This window comes from Bombina bombina, chromosome 1 (assembly GCF_027579735.1).
Source record: "Bombina bombina isolate aBomBom1 chromosome 1, aBomBom1.pri, whole genome shotgun sequence".
Classification (NCBI taxonomy): domain Eukaryota; kingdom Metazoa; phylum Chordata; class Amphibia; order Anura; family Bombinatoridae; genus Bombina; species Bombina bombina.
Genome location: NC_069499.1, coordinates 961,072,630 through 961,096,100, shown reverse-complemented (window position 1 = coordinate 961,096,100; position 23,471 = coordinate 961,072,630). Strand labels below are relative to the sequence as shown.

Here is a 23,471-nt window from a genome sequence, read left to right as displayed (position 1 = left end):
TATTAACCCCTAATCTCCCGCCAGCAATGTCGCCGCTACTATAATAAAGTTATTAACCCCAAAACCTAAGTCTAACCCTAACCCTAACACCCCCTTACATAAATATAATTTAAATTAAACGAAATAATATTCCTATAATTAAATAAATTAATCCTATTTAAAACTGAATATTTACCTAGAAAATAAACCCTAATATAGCTACAATATAAATAATAATTACATTGTATCTATTTTAGGATTTATATTTATTTTACAGGCAACTTTGTATTTATTTTAACTAGGTACAATAGCTATTTAATAGTTATTAACTATTTAATAGCTACTTAGTTAAAATAATTACAAAATTACATGTAAAATAAATCCTAACCTAAGTTACAATTAAACCTAACACTACACTATCATTAAATTAATTAAATAAATTACATACAATTAGCTAAACTAAAATACAGTTAAATAAAATAATCTATAATACAAAAAAACAAACACTAAATTACAAAAAATAAAAAAATATTACAAGAATTTTAAACTAATTACACCTAATATAAGCCCCCTAATAAAATAAAAAAGCCCCCCAAAATAATAAAATTCCCTACCCTATTCTAAATTACAAAAGTAATCAGCTCTATTACCAGCCCTTAAAAGCATTTTTGTGGGGCATTGCCCCAAAGTAATCAGCTCTTTTACCTGTAAAATAAAATAAAATACCCCCCCCCAACATTACAACCCACCACCCACATACCCCTATTCTAACCCACCCAAACCCCCCTTAAAAAAAACTATCACTAACCCCCTGAAGATCTCCCTACCTTGAGTCGTCTTCACTCAGCCGAGCCGAAGTCTTCATCCAATCCGGGCGATGTGGTTCTCCATCTGGGCGAAGTCTTGATCCAAGCGACAAAGAAGAGGTCCTCCATCCGGGCAATGTCTTCTTCCAAGCGACATCTTCTATCTTCTGTCTTCCGGATCCATCTTCATCCCGCCGACGCGGAACATCCTCCTTCCCCGACGGACTAACGACGAATGAAGGTTCCTTTAAATGACGTCATCCAAGATGGCGTCCCTCGAATTCCGATTGGCTGATAGGATTCTATCAGCCAATCGGAATTAAGGTAGGAAAAGTTTGATTGGCTGATTCAATCAGCCAATCAGATTGAGCTTGCATTCTATTGGCTGATCGGAACAGCCAATAGAATGCGAGCTCAATCTGATTGGCTGATTGGCTGATAGCCAATCGGAATTCGAGGGACGCCATATTGGATGACGTCCCTTAAAGGAACCTTCATTCGTCGTTAGTCCGTCGGGGAAGGAGGATATTCCGCGTCGGCGGGATGAAGATGGATCCGGAAGACAGAAGATAGAAGATGCCGCTTGGAAGAAGAAGGCCCGAATGGAGGACCTCTTCTTTGCCGCATGGATCAAGACTTCGCCCAGATGGAGGATCACATCGCCTGGATTGGATGAAGACTTCGGCTCAGCTGAGTGAAGACGACTCAAGGTAGGGAGATCTTCAGGGGGTTAGTGATAGGTTTTTTAAAGGGGGGTTTGGGTGGGTTAGAATAGGGGTATGTGGGTGGTGGATTGTAATGATGGGGGGTATTGTATTTTCTTTTACAGGTAAAAGAGCTGATTACTTTGGGGCAATGCCCCGCAAAAAGCCCTTTTAAGGGCTGGTAAAAGAGCTGATTACTTTTGTAATTTAGAATAGGGTAAAGAATTTTATTATTTTGGGGGGCTTTTTTATTTTATTAGGGGGCTTAGATTAGGTGTAATTAGTTTAAAATTATTGTAATTTTTTTTTTTTTTTTTGTAATTTAGTGTTTTTTTTTTTGTATTATAGATTAGTTTATTTAATTGTATTTTAGTTTAGCTAATTGTAGGTAATTTATTTAATTAATTTAATGATAGTGTAGTGTAGTGCGGGCGGCAGATTAGGGGTTAATAATTGTAGGTAGGTGGCGGCGATGTTAGGGAGGGCAGATTAGGGGTTAATAAAATGTATTCTAGTGTTTGCGAGGCGGGAGTGCGGCGGTTTAGGGGTTAATACATTTATTATAGTGGCGGCGAGGTCCAGTCGGCAGATTAGGGGTTAATAAGTGTAGGTAAGGTAGCGGCGACGTTGGGGGGGGCAGATAAGGGGGTAATAAATATAATGTAGGTGTCGGCGATGTTAGGGGCAGCAGATTAGGGTTTCATAGCTATAATGTAGGTTGCGGCGGTGTCCGGCGCGGCAGATTAGGGGTTAATAGTATAATGCAGGTGTCAGCGATAGCGGGGACAGCAGATTAGGGGTTAATAAGTATAAGGTTAGGGGTGTTTAGACTCGGGGTTCATGTTAGGGTGTTAGGTGCAGACTTAGAAAGTGTTTCCCCCTAGGAATCAATGGGGCTGCGTTAGGAGCTGAACGCTGCTTTTTTGCAGGTGTTAGGTTTTTTTTCAGCCCAAACTGCCCCATTGTTTCCTATGGGGATATTGTGCATGAGCACGTTTTGCCAGCTTACCGCTACCGTAAGCAACACTGGTATTGAGGGTTGAAGTGGAGCTAAATTATGCTCAACGCTCCCTTTTCTGAGCCTAACGCAGCCACTCAGACAACTCTAAATACCAGCGTTGTTTAAAGGGTGTGCTGGGGAAAAAAGCATCGTTAGCTACGCGGGTCTTTACCGACAAAACTCTAAATCTAGGCGTTAGTATTTTCAATTTGGTTTCATCATATTTCATTCACTGTTTGAATTATAATATAGCTGTGAATTGTTTAAATTTTATGAGCTTTGCACAGTTTGAAAAAATAAACAAACAAAAAAAACTTTACATATTTTTCTTGCAGTAGCAATTTTCGAACATAATAATTTGGCTTTAAAGAGCCATATGGTAAGAAGGCAAGTGTCTAGCTTTTAACAGGACAGTACAGTATCTGAAGTTTTATGTGGGAATATGGCTAACAGGCGCTACATTTAGACACCAATCAGCAAGCGCTACGTAGGTGCTGAACCAAAAATGGGCCGGCTCCTAAGCTTAAATTTCTGTTTTCAAATAAAGATACCAAGTGAATGAAGAAAAAATTATAATAGGAATAAGTTAGAAAGTTGCTTAAAATTGCAATCTCTAACCGAATCCTGAAAGAAGAAATTGGGTTTCATACACTTTTAAGCGGTTAACCTTATGCCGTGTCACTCCTGATAAATATGTGATAGCTGTCCAGTCACAGCATAACGGCGCAAGCCCTCCAGCTTTATTTAACTCTTCAGTTGTGTCCCCAATTCTACACTACACACCTCTAAATCTCCCAGTTTGCAGAACACAGAGTTCCCTTCTGCACTTAAATACTTCTGGAGCACAATGAGATTTGGAAGTAAAACTATCAGTAGACAACAAATCTATGGTACTACGCTTCATATATATATAAAAAAAAAGTTATGTTGAAATGAAACATTTAATTCATCTGCTATTGTAATGCATACATATATTGCAAATAGAACTGCAAGATTTCTAAGTGGTATAGTCTAAGGGATTAGTAAATACTGTATAATAGATCATGCACAAATAAGATTTATTAAATTGCATTATCATTTGTGGGAAATTTAGCCCTGAATATATTTTATACTCTCTTTCAAGGTTCTGTGAAACATCTACAGCTCTCAGAGGCAAGTGACTGCTATAGCTCATTTCTTAAAGGGACAGTCTAGTCTAAATACAACTTTTATGATTCAGATAGGACATGCAATTTTTAACAACTTTACAATTTACTTTTATCATTGATTTTGCTTTGTTCTCTTGGTATTCTTTGTTGAAAGATAAACCTAGGAAGGCTCATATGCTAATTTCTAAATCCGTGAAGGCTGCCTCTTTTCTTAGTGGATTTCAACTATTTTTCACAGCTAGACAGCCCTAGTTCACCTGTGCCATATAGATAACATTGTGCTTCGCCCATGGAGTTACTTTTTAGTCAGCACTAATTGGCTAAAATGCAAGTCTGTCAAAAACATTTAAATAAGTGGGCCGTCTGCAGAGGCTTAGATACAAGGCAATCACTGAGTTAAACAGTATATTAATATAACAGTGTTGGTTATACAAAACTGGGGAATGGGTGATAAAGGGATTATCTATATTTTTTAAACAATAACAATATTGGAGTAGACTGTCTCTTTAATTGCTAAAGTGAAATATACTTCATATAGCACAAAATATTTTTAGCTACACAATATCTATTAGTACTTTCTACTTCCATTCTAAACTAAACTAGAGCCACTTTGTACACAGAAAGAGAGAGAAGTTCTGTAGTTACTATTTCCATATTATATTGATGTTTTTCTAAGGCCTTTATTTATCCCATGATCCTCCTGCTTGATTATTTTACATTCCAGTGACTCACAGCTAGTACATTGGATTCACAGCTAGTACATTATATTAAAGGCTAGTACACTAATCACAGCAAGCACACTGTATTCACAACTAGTACATTGTATTCACAGATAGTACACTATATTCACAGTTAGTACATTGTATTCACAGCTAGTACATTGTATTCACAGTTAGTACATTGTATTCACAGCTAGTACATGGTATGCACAGCTAGTACATTGTATTCACGGCGAGTACATTGTATTCAGAGCTAGTACATGGTATTCACAGCTAGTACATTGTATTCACAGTTAGTACAGTGTATTCACAGCTAGTACATGGTATTCACAGCTAGTACATGGTATTCACAGCTGGTACATTGTATTCACAGCTAGTACACTGTATTCACAGCCAGCACACTGTATTCACAGCTAGCACACTGTCCTCACAACTAGTACACTGTATTCACAGCAAGCACACTGTATTCACAGCAAGCACACTGTATTCACAGCAAGCACACTGTATTCACAGCTAGTACACTGTATTCACAGCTAGTACATTGTATTCACAGCTAGTACACTATATTCACAGCTAGTACACTGTATTCACAGCTAGTACATTGTATTCACAGCTAGTACATTGTATTCACAGCTAGTACATTGTATTCACAGTTAGTACATTGTATTCACAGCTAGTGCATGGTATTCACAGCTAGTACACTGTATTCACAGCTAGTACACTACAGGGAGTGCAGAATTATTAGGCAAATGAGTATTTTGACCACATCATCCTCTTTATGCATGTTGTCTTGCTCCAAGCTGTATAGGCTCGAAAGCCTACTACCAATTAAGCATATTAGGTGATGTGCATCTCTGTAATGAGAAGGGGTGTGGTCTAATGACATCAACACCCTATATCAGATGTGCATAATTATTAGGCAACTTCCTTTCCATTGGCAAAATGGGTCAAAAGAAGGACTTGACAGGCTTAGAAAAGTCAAAAATAGTGAGATATCTTGCAGGGGGATGCAGCACTCTTAAAATTGCAAAGCTTCTGAAGCGTGATCATCGAACAATCAAGCGTTTCATTCAAAATAGTCAACAGGGTCGCAAGAAGCGTGTGGAAAAACCAAGGCGCAAAATAACTGCCCATGAACTGAGAAAAGTCAAGCGTGCAGCTGCCAAGATGCCACTTGCCACCAGTTTGGCCATATTTCAGAGCTGCAACATCACTGGAGTGCCCAAAAGCACAAGGTGTGCAATACTCAGAGACATGGCCAAGGTAAGAAAGGCTGAAAGACGACCACCACTGAACAAGACACACAAGCTGAAACGTCAAGACTGGGCCAAGAAATATCTCAAGACTGATTTTTCTAAGGTTTTATGGACTGATGAAATGAGAGTGAGTCTTAATGGGCCAGATGGATGGGCCCGTGGCTGGATTGGTAAAGGGCAGAGAGCTCCAGTCCAACTCAGAAGCCAGCAAGGTGGAGGTGGAGTACTGGTTTGGGCTGGTATCATCAAAGATGAGCTTGTGGGGCCTTTTCGGGTTGAGGATGGAGTCAAGCTCAACTCCCAGTCCTACTGCCAGTTTCTGGAAGACACCTTCTTCAAGCAGTGGTACAGGAAGAAGTCTGCATCCTTCAAGAAAAACATGATTCATGCAGGACAATGCTCCATCACATGCGTCCAAGTACTCCAAAGCGTGGCTGGCAAGAAAGGGTATAAAAGAAGAAAATCTAATGACATGGCCTCCTTGTTCACCTGATCTGAACCCCATTGAGAACCTGTGGTCCATCATCAAATGTGAGATTTACAAGGAGGGAAAACAGTACACCTCTCTGAACAGTGTCTGGGAGGCTGTGGTTGCTGCTGCACGCAATGTTGATGGTGAACAGATCAAAACACTGACATAATCCATGGATGGCAGGCTTTTGAGTGTCCTTGCAAAGAAAGGTGGCCATATTGGTCACTGATTTGTTTTTGTTTTGTTTTTGAATGTCAGAAATGTATATTTGTGAATGTTGAGATGTTATATTGGTTTCACTGGTAAAAATAAATAATTGAAATGGGTATATATTTGTTTTTTGTTAAGTTGCCTAATAATTATGCACAGTAATAGTCACCTGCACACACAGATATCCCCCTAAAATAGCTATAACTAAAAACAAACTAAAAACTACTTCCAAAAATATTCAGCTTTGATATTAATGAGTTTTTTGGGTTCATTGAGAACATGGTTGTTGTTCAATAATAAAATTAATCCTCAAAAATACAACTTGCCTAATAATTCTGCACTCCCTGTATATTCACAGCTAGTACACTGTATTCCCAGCTAGTACATTCTATTCCCAGCTAGTATACTGTATTCACAGCTAGTATATTGTATTCACAGCTAGTACACTATATTTACAGCTAGTACATTGTATTCACAGCTAGCACACTATATTCACAGCTAGTACACTGTATTCACAGCTAGCACACTATATTTACAGCTAGTATGCTATATTCACAGCTAGCACACTATATTCACAGCTAATACACTATATTAACAGCTAGTATTCACAGCTAGTAAACTATATTCACAGATAGCACACTATATTCACAGCTAGTACACTGTATTCACATATAGTACACTATATTCACAGCTAGTACACAGTATTCACAGCTAGCACACTATATTCACAGATAGTACACTATATTCACAGCTAGTACACAGTATTCACAGCTAGTACACAGTATTCACAGCTAGCACACTATATTCACAGATAGTACACTATATTAACAGCTAGTATTCACAGCTAGTACCCTATATTCACAGCTAGCACACTATATTCACAGCTAGTGTACTGTATTCACAGCTAGTACACAGTATTCACAGCTAGTACACTGTATTCACAGCTGGCACACTATATTCACAGATAGTACACTATATTCACAGCTAGTCCACTATATACACAGCTAGTACATTGTATTCACAGCTAGCACACTGTATTCACAGCTAGTACACTATATTCACAGCTAGTACATTTTATTCACAGCTGGTACACTGTTTTCCCAGCTAGTACATTGTATTCCCAAGCTAGTACACTGTATTCACAGCTAGTATACTGTATTCACAGCTAGTATATTGTATTCACAGCTAGTACACTATATTCACAGCTAGGACACTATATTCACAGCTAGCACACTATATTCACAGCTAGCACACTATATTCACAGCTAGCACACTATATTCACAGCTAGCACACTATATTTACAGCTAGTATGCTATATTCACAGCTAGCACACTATATTCACAGCTAATACACTATATTAACAGCTAGTATTCGCAGCTAGTACACTATATTCACAGCTAGCACACTATATTCACAGCTAGTACACTGTATTCACATATAGTACACTATATTCACAGCTAGTACACAGTATTCACAGCTAGCACACTATATTGACAGATACTACACTATATTCACAGCTAGTACACTATATTCACAGCTAGTACACTATATTCACAGCTAGTACACAGTATTCACAGCTAGCACACTATATTCACAGCTAGTACACTATATTCACACTAGTACACTATATTCACAGCTAGTACACTATATTCACAGCTAGTACATTGTATTCACAGCTAGCACACTGTATTCACAGCTAGTACGCTATATTCATAGCTAGCACACTATATTAACAGCTAGTATTCACAGCTAGTACACTATATTCACAGCTAGCACACTATATTCACAGCTAGTATACTGTATTCACATATAGTACACTATATTCACAGCTAGTACACTGTATTCACAGCTAGCACACTATATTCACAGATAGTACACTATATTCACAGCTAGTACACTATATTCACAGCTAGTACACTATATTCACAGCTAGTGCATTGTATTCACAGCTAGTACACTATATTCACAGCTAGTACATTGTATTCACAGCTAGCACACTGTATTCACAGCTAGTACACTATATTCACAGCTAGTACATTGTATTCACAGCTGGTACACTGTTTTCCCAGCTAGTACATTGTATTCCCAGCTAGTACACTGTATTCACAGCTAGTATACTGTATTCACAGCTAGTATATTGTATTCACAGCTAGTACACTATATTCGCAGCTAGCATACTATATTCACAGCTAGTACACTATATACACAGCTAGTACACTGTATTCACAGCTAGCACACTATATTTACAGCTAGTGTGCTATATTCACAGCTAGCACACTATATTCACAGCTAATAGACTATATTAACAGATAGTATTCACAGCTAGTACACTATATTCACAGCTAGCACACTATATTCACAGCTAGTATACTGTATTCACATATAGTACACTATATTCACAGCTAGTACACAGTATTCACAGCTAGCACACTATATTCACAGATAGTACACTATATTCACAGCTAGTATACAGTATTCACAGCTAGCACACTATATTCACAGATAGTACACTATATTCACAGCTAGTACACTATATTCACAGCTAGTACACTATATTCACAGCTAGTACACTATATTCACAGCTAGTACATTGTATTCACAGCTAGCACACTGTATTCACAGCTAGTACGCTATATTCATAGCTAGCACACTATATTCACAGCTAGTTTACTGTATTCACATATAGTACACTATATTCACAGCTAGTACACTGTATTCACAGCTAGCACACTATATTCACAGATAGTACACTATATTCACAGCTAGTACACTATATTCACAGCTAGTGCATTGTATTCACAGCCAATACACTGTATTCACAGCTAGTACACTATATTCACAGCTAGTACACTATATTCACTGCTAGTACATTGTATTCACAGCTAGCACACTGTATTCACAGCTAGTACACTATATTCACAGCTAGTACATTGTATTCACAGCTGGTACACTGTTTTCCCAGCTAGTACATTGTTTTCCCAGCTAGTACATTGTATTCCCAGCTAGTACACTGTATTCACAGCTAGTATACTGTATTCACAGCTAGTATATTGTATTCACAGCTAGTACACTATATTCACAGCTAGTACACTGTATTCACAGCTAGCACACTATATTTACAGCTATTACGCTATATTCACAGCTAGCACACTATATTCACAGCTAATACACTATATTAACAGCTAGTATTCACAGCTAGTACACTATATTCACAGCTAGCACACTATATTCACAGCTAGTATACTGTAATCACATGCAGGGAGTGCAGAATTATTAGGCAAGTTGTATTTTTGAGGATTAATTTTATTATTGAACAACAACCATGTTCTCAATGAACCCCAAAAAACTCATTAATATCAAAGCTGAATAGTTTTGGAAGTAGTTTTTAGTTTGTTTTTAGTTATAGCTATTTTAGGGGGATATCTGTGTGTGCAGGTGACTATTACTGTGCATAATTATTAGGCAATTTAACAAAAAACAAATATATACCCATTTCAATTATTTATTTTTACCAGTGAAACCAATATAACATCTCAACATTCACAAATATACATTTCTGACATTCAAAAACAAAACAAAAACAAATCAGTGACCAATATAGCCACCTTTCTTTGCAAGGACACTCAAAAGCCTGCCATCCATGGATTCTGTCAGTGTTTTGATCTGTTCACCATCAACATTGCGTGCAGCAGCAACCACAGCCTCCCAGACACTGTTCAGAGAGGTGTACTGTTTTCCCTCCTTGTAAATCTCACATTTGATGATGGACCACAGGTTCTCAATGGGGTTCAGATCAGGTGAACAAGGAGGCCATGTCATTAGATTTTCTTCTTTTATACCCTTTCTTGCCAGTCACGCTGTGGAGTACTTGGACGCGTGTGATGGAGCATTGTCCTGAATGAAAATCATGGTTTTTCTTGAAGGATGCAGACTTCTTCCTGTACCACTGCTTGAAGAAGGTGTCTTCCAGAAACTGGCAGTAGGACTGGGAGTTGAGCTTGACTCCATCCTCAACCCGAAAAGGCCCCACAAGCTCATCTTTGATGATACCAGCCCAAACCAGTACTCCACCTCCACCTTGCTGGCGTCTGAGTCGGACTGGACCTCTCTGCCCTTTACCAATCCAGCCACGGGCCCATCCATCTGGTCCATCTGTGCTATATTCACAGCTAGCACACTATATTCACAGCTAATAGACTATAATAACAGATAGTATTCACAGCTAGTACACTATATTCACAGCTAGCACACTATATTCACAGCTAGTATACTGTATTCACATATAGTACACTATATTCACAGCTAGTACACAGTATTCACAGCTAGCACACTATATTCACAGATAGTACATTATATTCACAGCTAGTATACAGTATTCACAGCTAGTACACTATATTCACAGCTAGTACACTATATTCACAGCTAGTACACTATATTCACAGCTAGTACATTGTATTCACAGCTAGCACACTGTATTCACAGCTAGTACGCTATATTCATAGCTAGCACACTATATTCACAGCTAATACACTATATTAACAGCTAGTATTCACAGCTAGTACACTATATTCACAGCTAGCACACTATATTCACAGCTAGTTTACTGTATTCACATATAGTACATTATATTCACAGCTAGTACACTGTATTCACAGCTAGCACACTATATTCACAGATAGTACACTATATTCACAGCTAGTACACTATATTCACAGCTAGTGCATTGTATTCACAGCTAGTACACTGTATTCACAGCTAGTACACTATATTCACAGCTAGTACACTATATTCACTGCTAGTACATTGTATTCACAGCTAGCACACTGTATTCACAGCTAGTACACTATATTCACAGCTAGTACATTGTATTCACAGCTGGTACACTGTTTTCCCAGCTAGTACATTGTATTCCCAGCTAGTACACTGTATTCACAGCTAGTATACTGTATTCACAGCTAGTATATTGTATTCACAGCTAGTACACTATATTCACAGCTAGTACACTGTATTCACAGCTAGCACACTATATTTACAGCTATTACGCTATATTCACAGCTAGTACACTATATTCACAGCTAGCACACTATATTCACAGCTAGTATACTGTAATCACATACAGGGAGTGCAGAATTATTAGGCAAGTTGTATTTTTGAGGATTCATTTTATTATTGAACAACAACCATGTTCTCAATGAACCCCAAAAAACTCATTAATATCAAAGCTGAATAGTTTTGGAAGTAGTTTTTAGTTTGTTTTTAGTTATAGCTATTTTAGGGGGATATCTGTGTGTGCAGGTGACTATTACTGTGCATAATTATTAGGCAATTTAACAAAAAACAAATATATACCCATTTCAATTATTTATTTTTACCAGTGAAACCAATATAACATCTCAACATTCACAAATACACATTTCTGACATTCAAAAACAAAACAAAAACAAATCAGTGACCAATATAGCCACCTTTCTTTGCAAGGACACTCAAAAGCCTGCCATCCATGGATTCTGTCAGTGTTTTGATCTGTTCACCATCAACATTGCGTGCAGCAGCAACCACAGCCTCCCAGACACTGTTCAGAGAGGTGTACTGTTTTCCCTCCTTGTAAATCTCACATTTGATGATGGACCACAGGTTCTCAATGGGGTTCAGATTAGGTGAACAAGGAGGCCATGTCATTAGATTTTCTTCTTTTATACCCTTTCTTGCCAGCCACGCTGTGGAGTACTTGGACGCGTGTGATGGAGCATTGTCCTGCATGAAAATCATGTTTTTCTTGAAGGATGCAGACTTCTTCCTGTACCACTGCTTGAAGAAGGTGTCTTCCAGAAACTGGCAGTAGGACTGGGAGTTGAGCTTGACTCCATCCTCAACCCGAAAAGGCCCCACAAGCTCATCTTTGATGATACCAGCCCAAACCAGTACTCCACCTCCACCTTGCTGGCGTCTGAGTCGGACTGGAGCTCTCTGCCCTTTACCAATCCAGCCACGGGCCCATCCATCTGGCCCATCAAGACTCACTCTCATTTCATCAGTCCATAAAACCTTAGAAAAATCAGTCTTGACGTTTCAGCTTGTGTGTCTTGTTCAGTGGTGGTCGTCTTTCAGCCTTTCTTACCTTGGCCATGTCTCTGAGTATTGCACACCTTGTGCTTTTGGGCACTCCATTGATGTTGCAGCTCTGAAATATGGCCAAACTGGTGTCAAGTGGCATCTTGGCAGCTGCACGCTTGACTTTTCTCAGTTCATGGGCAGTTATTTTGCGCCTTGGTTTTTCCACACGCTTCTTGCGACCCTGTTGACTATTTTGAATGAAACGCTTGATTGTTCGATGATCACGCTTCAGAAGCTTTGCAATTTTAAGAGTGCTGCATCCCCCTGCAAGATATCTCACTATTTTTGACTTTTCTGAGCCTGTCAAGTCCTTCTTTTGACCCATTTTGCCAAAGGAAAGGAAGTTGCCTAATAATTATGCACACCTGATATAGGGTGTTGATGTCATTAGACCACACCCCTTTTCATTACAGAGATGCACATCACCTAATATGCTTAATTGGTAGTAGGCTTTCGAGCCTATACAGCTTGGAGTAAGACAACATGCATAAAGAGGATGATGTGGTCAAAATACTCATTTGCCTAATAATTCTGCACTCCCTGTATAGTACACTATATTCACAGCTAGTACACTGTATTCACATATAGCACACTATATTCACAGCTAGTACACTATATTCACAGCTAGTGCATTGTATTCACAGCTAGTACACCGTATTCACAGCTAGTACACTATATTCACAGCTAGTACATTGTATTCACAGCTAGCACACTGTATTCACAGCTAGTACATTGTATTCACAGCTAGTACACTGTATTCACAGCTAGTACATTGTATTCACAACTAGTACATTGTATTCACAGTTAGTACATTGTATTCACAGCTAGCACACTATATTCACAGCTAGTACATTGTATTCACAGCTGGTACACTATATTCACAGCTAGTGCATTGTATTCACAGCTAGTACACTGTATTCACAGCTAGTACACTATATTCACAGCTAGTACACTGTATTCACAGCTAGTACACTGTATTCACATATAGTACACTATTTTCACAGCTAGTACACTGTATTCACAGCTAGTACACTATATTCACAGCTAGTACACTATATTCACAGCTAGTACACTGTATTCACAGCTAGTACATTGTATTCACAACTAGTACATTGTATTCACAACTAGTACATTGTATTCACAGTTAGTACACTGTATTCACAGCTAGCACACTATATTCACAGCTAGTACATTGTATTCACAGCTAGTACACTATATTCACAGCTAGTGCATTGTATTCACAGCTAGTACACTGTATTCACAGCTAGTACACTATATTCACAGCTAGTACACTATATTCACAGCTAGTACACTGTATTCACAGCTAGTACACTGTATTCACAGCTAGTACATTGTATTCACAACTAGTACATTGTATTCACAGTTAGTACACTGTATTCACAGCTAGCACACTATATTCACAGCTAGTACACTGTATTCACAGCTAGCACACTATATTCACATCTAGTACACTGTATTCACAGCTAGTACACTATATTCACAGCTAGTACATTGTATTCACAGCTAGTATATTGTATTCACAGCTAGTACATTGTATTCACAGCTAGTACACTGTATGTCATTGTATCATGACAGTGCTCCCTGCACTCACTTACTTTGAAAGTTTGATTTCAATTTGCTGTCGGATCTCCTGTCTCTCCTCATCTGTTCTCTGGGGAAAGATGTTTCTGTCCTCCAGCTCCTGTTTGCTGGGTCTGTTCCTCAGCTTTACAGCCAGCAGTTCCTTTTTACACTTTCTTGGTAATGTCCCTAAACACAGAAGAGATATTCACTTTAACTTAAGGGGGAAATGTTAAAAAAACAGGAATATTTAGATGTAAATATTAACATAAGTCTCCTTAAATGTTTCTGTTTTTTTATTATTATTTTCTTATTTTATATATAAATATTTTATTATATCTTTTCATGTGACAACACTGAAGAAATTACACTTTGCTACAATGTAAAGTAGGGAGTGTAAAACAGTGTAAATTTGCTGTCCCCTCAAAATAACTCACACAGTCATTAATGTCTAAACTGTTGGCAACAAAAGTGAGTACAATGTCCAAATTGGGCCCAATTAGCCATTTTCCCTCCCCGGTGCCATGTGAGTCGTTAGTGTTACAAGGTCTCAGGTTTTAATGGGAAGCAGTTGTGTTAAATTTGGTGTTATCGCTCTCATACTCTCTCATATTGGTCACTGGAAGTTTAACATGGCACCTCATGGCAAAGAGCTCTCTGGGGATCTCAAAAAAAGAATTGTTGCTCTACATAAAGATGGCCTAGGCTATAAGAAGATTGTTGTAAGAAAGGTATAGAGAGGAGTGCCAGTGAAGTCAAGGTCTGGTGTGTGTGTGTGAGAAATGTGTTCACACTAAAATAAAATAAACTAAATGCAACCCTTTGTGAAGGCTGAGTACATATGGTAGGCCACAGAGGCTAATATGATAGTAAAACAATTGTGGATAGATATAAAGGATACGATACAATTTATTACAAACACAAATTAAATCTATAGACATGGATCCATGGTACATAAAAATGTATAAAAACAATTTAAAAAAGTTATCCGTGAAATTCAAAGGGGGATATATCCTTTACTATCATATTAGCCTCTGTGGCCTACCATAGGTACTCAGCCTTCACAAAGGGTTGCATTTAGTTTATTTTATTTTAGTGTGAACACATTTCTCACACACACACACCAGACCTTGACTTCACTGGCGCTCCTCTCTATACCTTTCTTACAACAGTATTTCCTTTGTGGGTAGTGGGGGCTCACCTTAGATAGGAGCTATAGGTCCTTTAAGCGCTGTGAGTGCAACATTTTTCTGAGCTATAAGAAGATTGCCAAGACCCTGAAACTAAGCTGCAGCACGGTGGGCAAAACCATACAGTCATTTCACAGGAAATGTTCCACTCAGAACAGGCCTTGCCATGGTTGACCAAAGAAGTTGAGTGCACATGCTCAGCATCATATCCAGAGGTTGTCTTTCGGAAAAAGATGTATGAGTGCTGCCAGCTGCAGAGGTTGGAGGGGTGGGGGGGTCAGCCTGTCAGTGCTCAGACCATACGCCGCACACTGCATTAAATTAGTCTTATAAATCTGTAGAAGCAGAGAAAAGAGAGGCGCCTTATGGGACAGTATCGTTGTAAAAATCAGAGATACAGGGGATAGCACACACTGATGTCAGGGTACTCACAAGGATTATGGCATAAACATATGCCTCACTGAACAGGACGGGACCTTAGTCGCCCGCCAGACAGACCAATGGGGATCAGATACCGGAACTCCAGAGACCAATCCACAGCTACAGATGGTGGGAGCGTTAGGTGAAACAGATTGTCCGTGGAACAACCAATCACTGTGAACTCTTGGTTTAACCCGTGAAAAGGGATTCAACACTTAGATATAATCCCTCTTAAGTCTTGCAGCTTCAGAGCACAACATGGCCCACAATATATATCTCCTTCGTGTGCGAAATGGCTGCTTGAATTGTGCTGTAGCTGTTTTCTGAATCTTTCTTCTGTGCTATGTTCATTATAAAGCAGCGCCAAAGTGTTTTTTCCCACTTCGGACTAAGGTCCCATCCTGTTCAGTGAGGCATACGTTTATGCCATAATCCTTGTGAGTACCCTGACATCAGTGTGTGCTACAGATTTATACAACCACTTCCCTTTAAGAGTGCTGCCGTCTACTTTGGTTGCTGGATGATCCAGGAACTCTGCCTACTTTGAAACTGTGTATAAGCCGCGTCTCGGCTATCAGCTGTGCGCACCTCCAAAGGATTTTTCCTTCATTTTCTTCATTGATCCGGTTTGTCAAGCCCAGGCTGGGAGGTTTGCTGCATATTACTTCAATTAAATTGGTCTGCAAGGCTGTCATCCCAGAAGGAAGCCTCTTCTTAAGATGATGCACAAGTTTTCTGAAGACAAGCAGACTAAGGACATGGATTACTGGAACCATGTCCTGTGGGCCGATGAGACCAAGATAAACATATTTGGTTCAGATGGTGTCAAGCGTGTGTGGCGGCAACCAGGTCAGGAGTACAAAGACAAGCGTGTCATGCCTACAGTCAAGCATGGTGGTGGGAGTGTCATGGTCTGTGACTGCAGGAGTGCTGCTGGGACTGGGGAGCTACAGTTCATTGAGGGAACCATGAATGCCAACATGTAATATGACATACTGAAGCAGAGCATGATCCCCTCCCTTCGGAGACTGGGCCGCAGGGCAGTATTCCAACATGATAACAATCCCATACACACCTCCATAATGACCACTGCCTTGCTAAAGAAGCTGAGGGTAAAGGTGATGGACTGGCCAAGCATGTCTCTAGACCTAAAACCTATTGAGCATCTGTGGGGCATCCTCAAACTGAAGGTGGGGGAGCGCAAGGTCTCTAACATCCACCAGCTCCATGATGTCATCATGGAGGAGTGGAAGAGGACTCCAGTGGCAACCTGTGAAGCTCTTTTGAACTCCATGCCCAAGAGGGTTAAGTCAGTGCTGAAAAATAATGGTGGACACACAAAATATTGACACTTTGGGCCCAATTTGGACATTTCCACTTAGAGGTGTACTCACTTTTGTTGCCAACGGTTTAGACATTAATGGCTGTGTGTTGAGTTATTTTGAAGGGACAACAAATTTACACTGTTATACAGGCTCCCTTAATGTGTAAACTGCAGGTGCTCAGTCCTTAATAACAATAATCAGTGTAATGATAACCAGGCACTCTTGCAACAAACAACTTAACACATCGTAACACCGGAAGTGACGTTATACCTGATCCGGGTCCAGCTCCAACATACATGGGATTTGGTATACCGGATTGTACCGGAAAATAAAGAAAAGTTGTTTGTTGCAAGAGTGCCTGATTATCATAACACTGAATATATATATATACTAGTCCTAAAGCCCGTTCACACGGGCTATTTTTTGCAGTACAGTGGTCCCACCCCTTGCTATCTCTCTCCCCTCTCTTTTATGCTCTCTCCACCTCTCTTTTGCGCTCTCTCCCCCTCACTTTTGCGCTCTCTCTCGCTCCCCCTCTCTTTTGCTCCCTCTCGCTCCACCTCTCTTTTGCTCTCTCTCTCTCCCCCTCTCTTTTTGCTCTCTCTCCCCCCTCTCTTTTGATCTCTTTCCCCCACTCTTTTGTGCTCTCCCCCCCTTTCTTTTGTGCTCTCTCCCCCTCTCTTTTGTGCTCTCTCTCGCTCCACCTCTCTTTTGCTCTCTCTCTCCCCCCTCTCTTTTGCTCTCTCTCTCCCCCCCTCTCTTTTGCTCTCTCTCCTCCTCTCTTTTGTGCTCTCTCCCCCTCTCTTTTGCGCTCTCTCCCCCTCTCTTTTGCGCTCTCTCTCGCTCCACCTCTCTTTTGCTCTCTCTCTCCCCCCTCTTTTGCTCCCTCTCTCTTTTGCTTCCTCTCCCCCCTCTCTTTTGCTCTCTCTCCCCCTCTCTTTTGTGCTCTCTCCCCCTCTCTTTTGCGCTCTCTCTCGCTCCACCTCTCTTTTGCTCTCTCTCTCCCCCCTCTCTTTTGCTCTCTCTCCCCCACTCTTTTGTGCTCTCTCCCCCACTCTTTTGCGCTCTCTCTCCCACACTCTTTTGCGCTCTCTCTCGCTCCACCTCTCTTTTGCTCTCTCTCTCCCCCTCTCTTTTTGCTCTCTCTCCCCGCTCTCTTTTGCTCTCTCTCCCCCCTCTCTTTTTCTCTCTCCCCCTTCTCTTTTGCTCTCTCCCCCTTCTCTTTTGCTCTCTCTCCCCCCTCTCTTTTGCTCTATCTCCCCCTCTCTTTTGTGCTCTCTCCCCCTCTCTTTTGCGCTCTCTTCCCCTCTCTTTTGCGCTCTCTCGCTCCACCTCTCTTTTGCTCTCTCCCCCTGTCTTTTGCTTTCTCTCCCCCCTCTCTTTTTCTCTCTCCGCCTCTCTTTTGCTCTCTCTCCCCCCCTCTCTTTTGCTCTCCCCCCCCCTCTCTTTTGCTCTCTCCCCCCCCTCTCTTTTGCTCTCTCTCCCCCCTTCTCTTTTGCTCTCTCTCCCCCTCTCTCTTTTGTGCTCTCTCTCCCCCTCTCTCTTACGCTCTCTCTCTCCCCCTCTCTTTTGCGTTCTCTCTCTCTATTTTGCGTTCGCTCTCTCCCCCCCTCTTTTGCGCGTTCTCTCTCCCCCTCTCTTTTGTGCTCTCTCTCTCCCCCTCTCTTTTGCGCTCTCTCTCTTCCCCCTCTCTTTTGCACTCTCTCTCCCTCTCTCTCTCTTTTGCGCTCTCTCTCCCCCCTCTTTTTGCGCTCTCTCCCCCTCTCTTTTGCTCTGTCTCTCTCTCCATTTCTTTGCTCTCTCTCTCCCCCCTCTCTTTTTCTCCCTCTTCCACTTCTCTTTTGCTCTCTATCCCCCTCTCTTTTTCTCTCTCTTCCCTCTATTCTGCTCTTTCCCCAATCTTTTGCTCTTTCCCTTCTATTTTGCTCTCTCCCCCCCTCTCTTCTGCACTGTCCCCTCTCTTCTGCTCTTCCCTATCTCTTTTTGTCTCTCCCCCTCTCTTTCTATTTCTCTCTGTCGCGCTGACCGTGCCCAACCACGCCCCCGCCACGCCCACATTCCTGCCCAGCCACTCCCAGTTTCACCGCAAACAGCATGGATTGTCAGGTAAGTCCAAGTGTGTTTGTCCTCGTGCTGTCTCTACTGCGCATGACAGCTTTGGACAAACACACTTGACCTTTTAGATAATAGGATAATATATATATATCAATAAATAAATTTGTTCTGTTCTAAACATGGATGAAAACCATTTTTGCCTTCAACAGCATCAGAATTGATTATTTCCACAGCAATAGATAGAGTTGAAATGAAGGCAGTCTGACATGTGCCACTGGCAAAGAAAGACTTGTTTTCAGCCTAATGAGAAGAACAACAAATATTAGCTTTCCTTTTACTTTTTACTTAAATGATGTCTGGTAATTTATGTAATGAATGCATTGCAAATTATCTAAAGGTAGATACAAAGACTATGTGGCACTCAGCAACATGGGCAATATCATGAAAAAGAGTGCAACTATTTGTAGCTTATGGAACAGTGCTCCTTTAATAATAATAATTTAAAAAAAATTCTAAGTAAACAAAAAGAATAAGATTGTGTTAAAAAAACAGCAAACAAGTTACTTGTTATCTTGCAAAATGACCACTTAGAAATGTTCATTGTAATCACTGCTTTTAGTTAGATAAAGGAACTGACATTACACTAACAGCTAGATTAAAAGTGGAGCGCTAAATATTGCTTGCGTGCAAGAGATATTATCGATCCACTTTGTTATACCAGGGTACGATAATGTGCGTTGGTATTACAAGTAAATCGCAATGCAAACACGAGCTAGGAAGCATTGTGCACACAAGAGCGTGCTTCCTTAGGCTCCTATGGGAGCCTCTTTCTGATGCCGTCAGACACAGCATCAGAACCTCGCGCAGCGAAGGGGATAAGTAGCGCAGCAATATGCAGCATTTTTAAATTTATATGTATATATATTTATGTGTTAATAGGTGTATATACACATATTAACACATAAATATATGTGTATAATTAATTATTGCACCTACAACTGTTATTTACCCCTACTGTACTTGTTTGCGTATTACTGTATCCCTGTAATGTTTTTATTCTTTGTATAGCGCTGCGTAATCTGCTGGCGCTTTATAAATAATAATAATAATATACATACTGTATATATTTACATTGTGGTCTATGGGAACACACAGTTCCCATAGACTGAAATGTAAAGGCACTTTCCAGTGCTGTTTTTTTTTCTAACACCCCACTCCCACCAACTTTAAAGCCCCAAAACTGCCTAGTGCAGTTTTTCTTTATTAAAAAAAAGCTAGAATTTTTTCAAAACAAAAAACAATAATGTCCTCTATTTTGAGGACATTTGGGGCACTTTTAGAAAATTAACCAAAGATTATTCAATTACTCCTTCTCCCTCTCCACCTGCACTGTTCATTAGCCCATCTCTCTTAAACTCACCTTACTTTTGTACTCACGAACTTTACCTATTCCTAAACACTCTCTCTCCCCCCTGCACCTCATCTTAAAAGCAGTTTAATTACTGCAAATCTGTATCTCATCTCATGTCACTCTCCCTCTTGCTTTTACTAACTGCTGGTGACATCTCCCCTAATCCTGGTCCCCAACAACTGCCTAGCCATGCACATCCATGTGTACCATCCCACAGACTCAAAAAACAAAACTCTGACAACCTTAATCACATTCCTCTTGCATCAAAAGCCACTTCCCCTTTTCACCTGTGCACTTTGGAACTCTCGCTCTGTTTGCAACAAACTCGCTTCTATACATGACCTCTTTATCTCCCACTCCCTCAACCTTCTGGCCCTTACAGAAACGTGGCTCTCTCCCTTAGACACAGCATCCACAGCTGCTCTGTCACATGGGAGTCTCCACTTCAGCCACACTCCTAGGTCTGGTAATAGACAAGGAGGTGGTGTAGGTATTTTACTTTCCTCTCGTTGCACCTTCCAACAAATACATCCCATCTCTTCCCTCACATTTTCCTCATTCAAAACCCACATGATTCGCTTATTCTCTCCTCTTTCTATATGTGTTGCAGTCATGTACTGTCCCCCTGACTCCTCAACTCAATTTCTAGATCACTTGGCTACCTGGCTACCTTATTTCCTTTCCTCAGACACCCCTTCCCTCATTCTTGGTGACTTCAACATCCCTCTTGACAATCCCACTGCCTCCTCTGCAAAACAACTTCTGCAACTCACTTCCTCTTTCGGTCTGTCACAATGGACGGATTCTCCCACTCACAATGATGGTCACTCCCTTGACCTGATCTTTAGCTATCGAGGCACTCTCTCAAACTTCACAAACCCCCCTTTCCTCTTTCTGACCACCATCTCCTTAATTGCAACATATCGTCCCTCCCTACAACTCTCCTTCCTTCTGCTTCTCACACCAAACTTCACAGAAGCATTATGTCATTAGATCAACAACAGCTTTCTAATTCCCTCAAACCTCTCCTCTCATCCTTCTCCTCCTTTTCCTGCCCTGACCAATCTATCTGCCACTATAATTCCACCCTTACATCCGTCCTTGACAATCTCGCTCCTCTTACCATAGCTCGGAAATCAAACACTCATCCTCAGCCCTGGCATACTCCTCCACAATACCTATGCAGATGTTCCCGTACTGCTGAGCGGCACTGGAGAAAATCTAAGAGTTCAGCTGATTTTCAACATTACAAATTTATCTTGAACTCCTACTATTCTGCCCTTAATTTCCATAAGCAACACTAATTCTCTACTCTTATCTCTAATATTTCTTCAAACTCAAAACGTTTGTTCTCCACTCTCAATAGTCTTCTCCGCCCTCCCCCACCTCCTAATACAACTTCTCTATCAGCTCAAGACTTTGCCAACCACTTCAATAACAAAATCGACTCCATCAGAAATGAAATCAGCTCTCAACATAATTCCATTCTCTCACCCCCTCAAATGCTCTCAATCAACCACAACCCACATAACCTTAAACTTAGCTCATTCTCCCCTGTTACTGAGGAAGAAGTTTCTGCACTTATACTGCGCTCTCACCTCACTACCTGTCCCCTTGACCCAATCCCCTCACAGTTACTCCCCTCCCTCTCTGCTACCCTTACCCCTATACTCACACACACTTTCAACCTCTCCCCCAGCACCGGTATATTTCCCTCATCGCTAAAACATGCACCGGTCACACCTATCCTCAAAAAACCTTCCCTTGTTCCTATTTCCCTCCTCCCTCTTGCAAAGCTTCTCGAAAAACTAGTTTATGCACGCCTATCCCATTTCCTTACAATAAACTCCATCCTTGACCCAATGCAATCTGGATTTCGTCCCCATCACTCCACAGAGACAGCAATTGTTAAGGTTACCAATGACCTACTTACAGCAAAATCAAAAGGCCACTTCTCTCTGCTTATCCTCCTTGATCTGTCCGCAGCCTTTGACACTGTTGACCACACTCTTTTGCTACAAACCCTCCAATCCTTCGGAATCAGTGACACAGCCCTCTCGTGGCTCTCTTCCTACCTGTCAAACCATACTTTTAGTGTAGCCTTCTCTGGGGCCTCCTCTGCCCCGTCACCACTTTCTGTCGGAGTACCGCAAGGCTCTGTCCTCGGTCCCCTTCTCTTCTCAATCTAGGTTCCCTAATAAAGTCCCACGGTTTACATTATCATTTGTATGCCGATGACATCCAAATCTACTTCTCTGCACCAGACCTATCTCCTTCCTTGCTAACCCATGTCACTAACTGTCTTTCTCACATCTCTAACTGGATGTCCTCTCCCTACCTCAAGCTAAATCTCTCCAAAACTGAGCTCCTTATTTTCCTCCCTTCTTCAAAACTCTCCACCCCCAATCTCTCTATAACTGTCGACAACTCTATCATTACCCCTACCCCGAATGCCCGATGTCTCAGGGTCACATTTGACTCAGATCTTTCTTTCACTCCTCACATTTAGTCATTGGCTAAAGCCTGCCGCTTCCACCTTAAAAACATCTCTAAAATTAGATACTTCCTTACACAAGACACAACTAAGATTTTAATCCACTCTCTCATTCTTTCCCGCCTCAATTACTGCAACTCTGTCCTCTCTGGTCTCCCCACCAGCTGCCTAGCTCCTTTACAATTCATAATGAATGCCTCTGCCAGACTAATCTTCCTTACACGTCACTCTTCATCTGCTGCACCTCTCTGCCAATCCCTTCACTGGCTTCCTCTTGCCTCTAGGATCAAACACAAAATTCTCATTCTGACATTCAAAGCCCTCAACTGCACTGCTCCCCCCTATATCTCAGACCTCGTCTCCAGATACTCTCCCTCCCGTCCCCTTCGCTCTGCTCATGACCTCCTACTCTCCTCCTCTCTTGTCACCTCATCACACTCCCATTTACAGGACTTCTCCAGACTGGCTCCCATCTTGTGGAACTCTCTGCCTCGCTCCACAAGACTCTATTCTAGTTTTAAAAGCTGCAAGTGCTCCCTAAAGACTCTACTGTTCAGGGATGCATACAACCTACACTAACCTTTCT

General features: G+C 40.9%; 1 protein-coding gene across 1 annotated transcript in view; it reads right to left on the bottom strand.

The window, feature by feature from the left end:
• Positions 1 to 23,471, bottom strand: part of PHACTR3 (phosphatase and actin regulator 3) — a 272,870-nt gene that overhangs the window by 178,223 nt on the left and 71,176 nt on the right. The window contains exon 7 of the mRNA XM_053705489.1: positions 14,026 to 14,179. Within this exon, the coding sequence (XP_053561464.1) occupies positions 14,026 to 14,179 (154 nt within the window). The remainder of the gene's footprint in view (positions 1 to 14,025; positions 14,180 to 23,471) is intronic.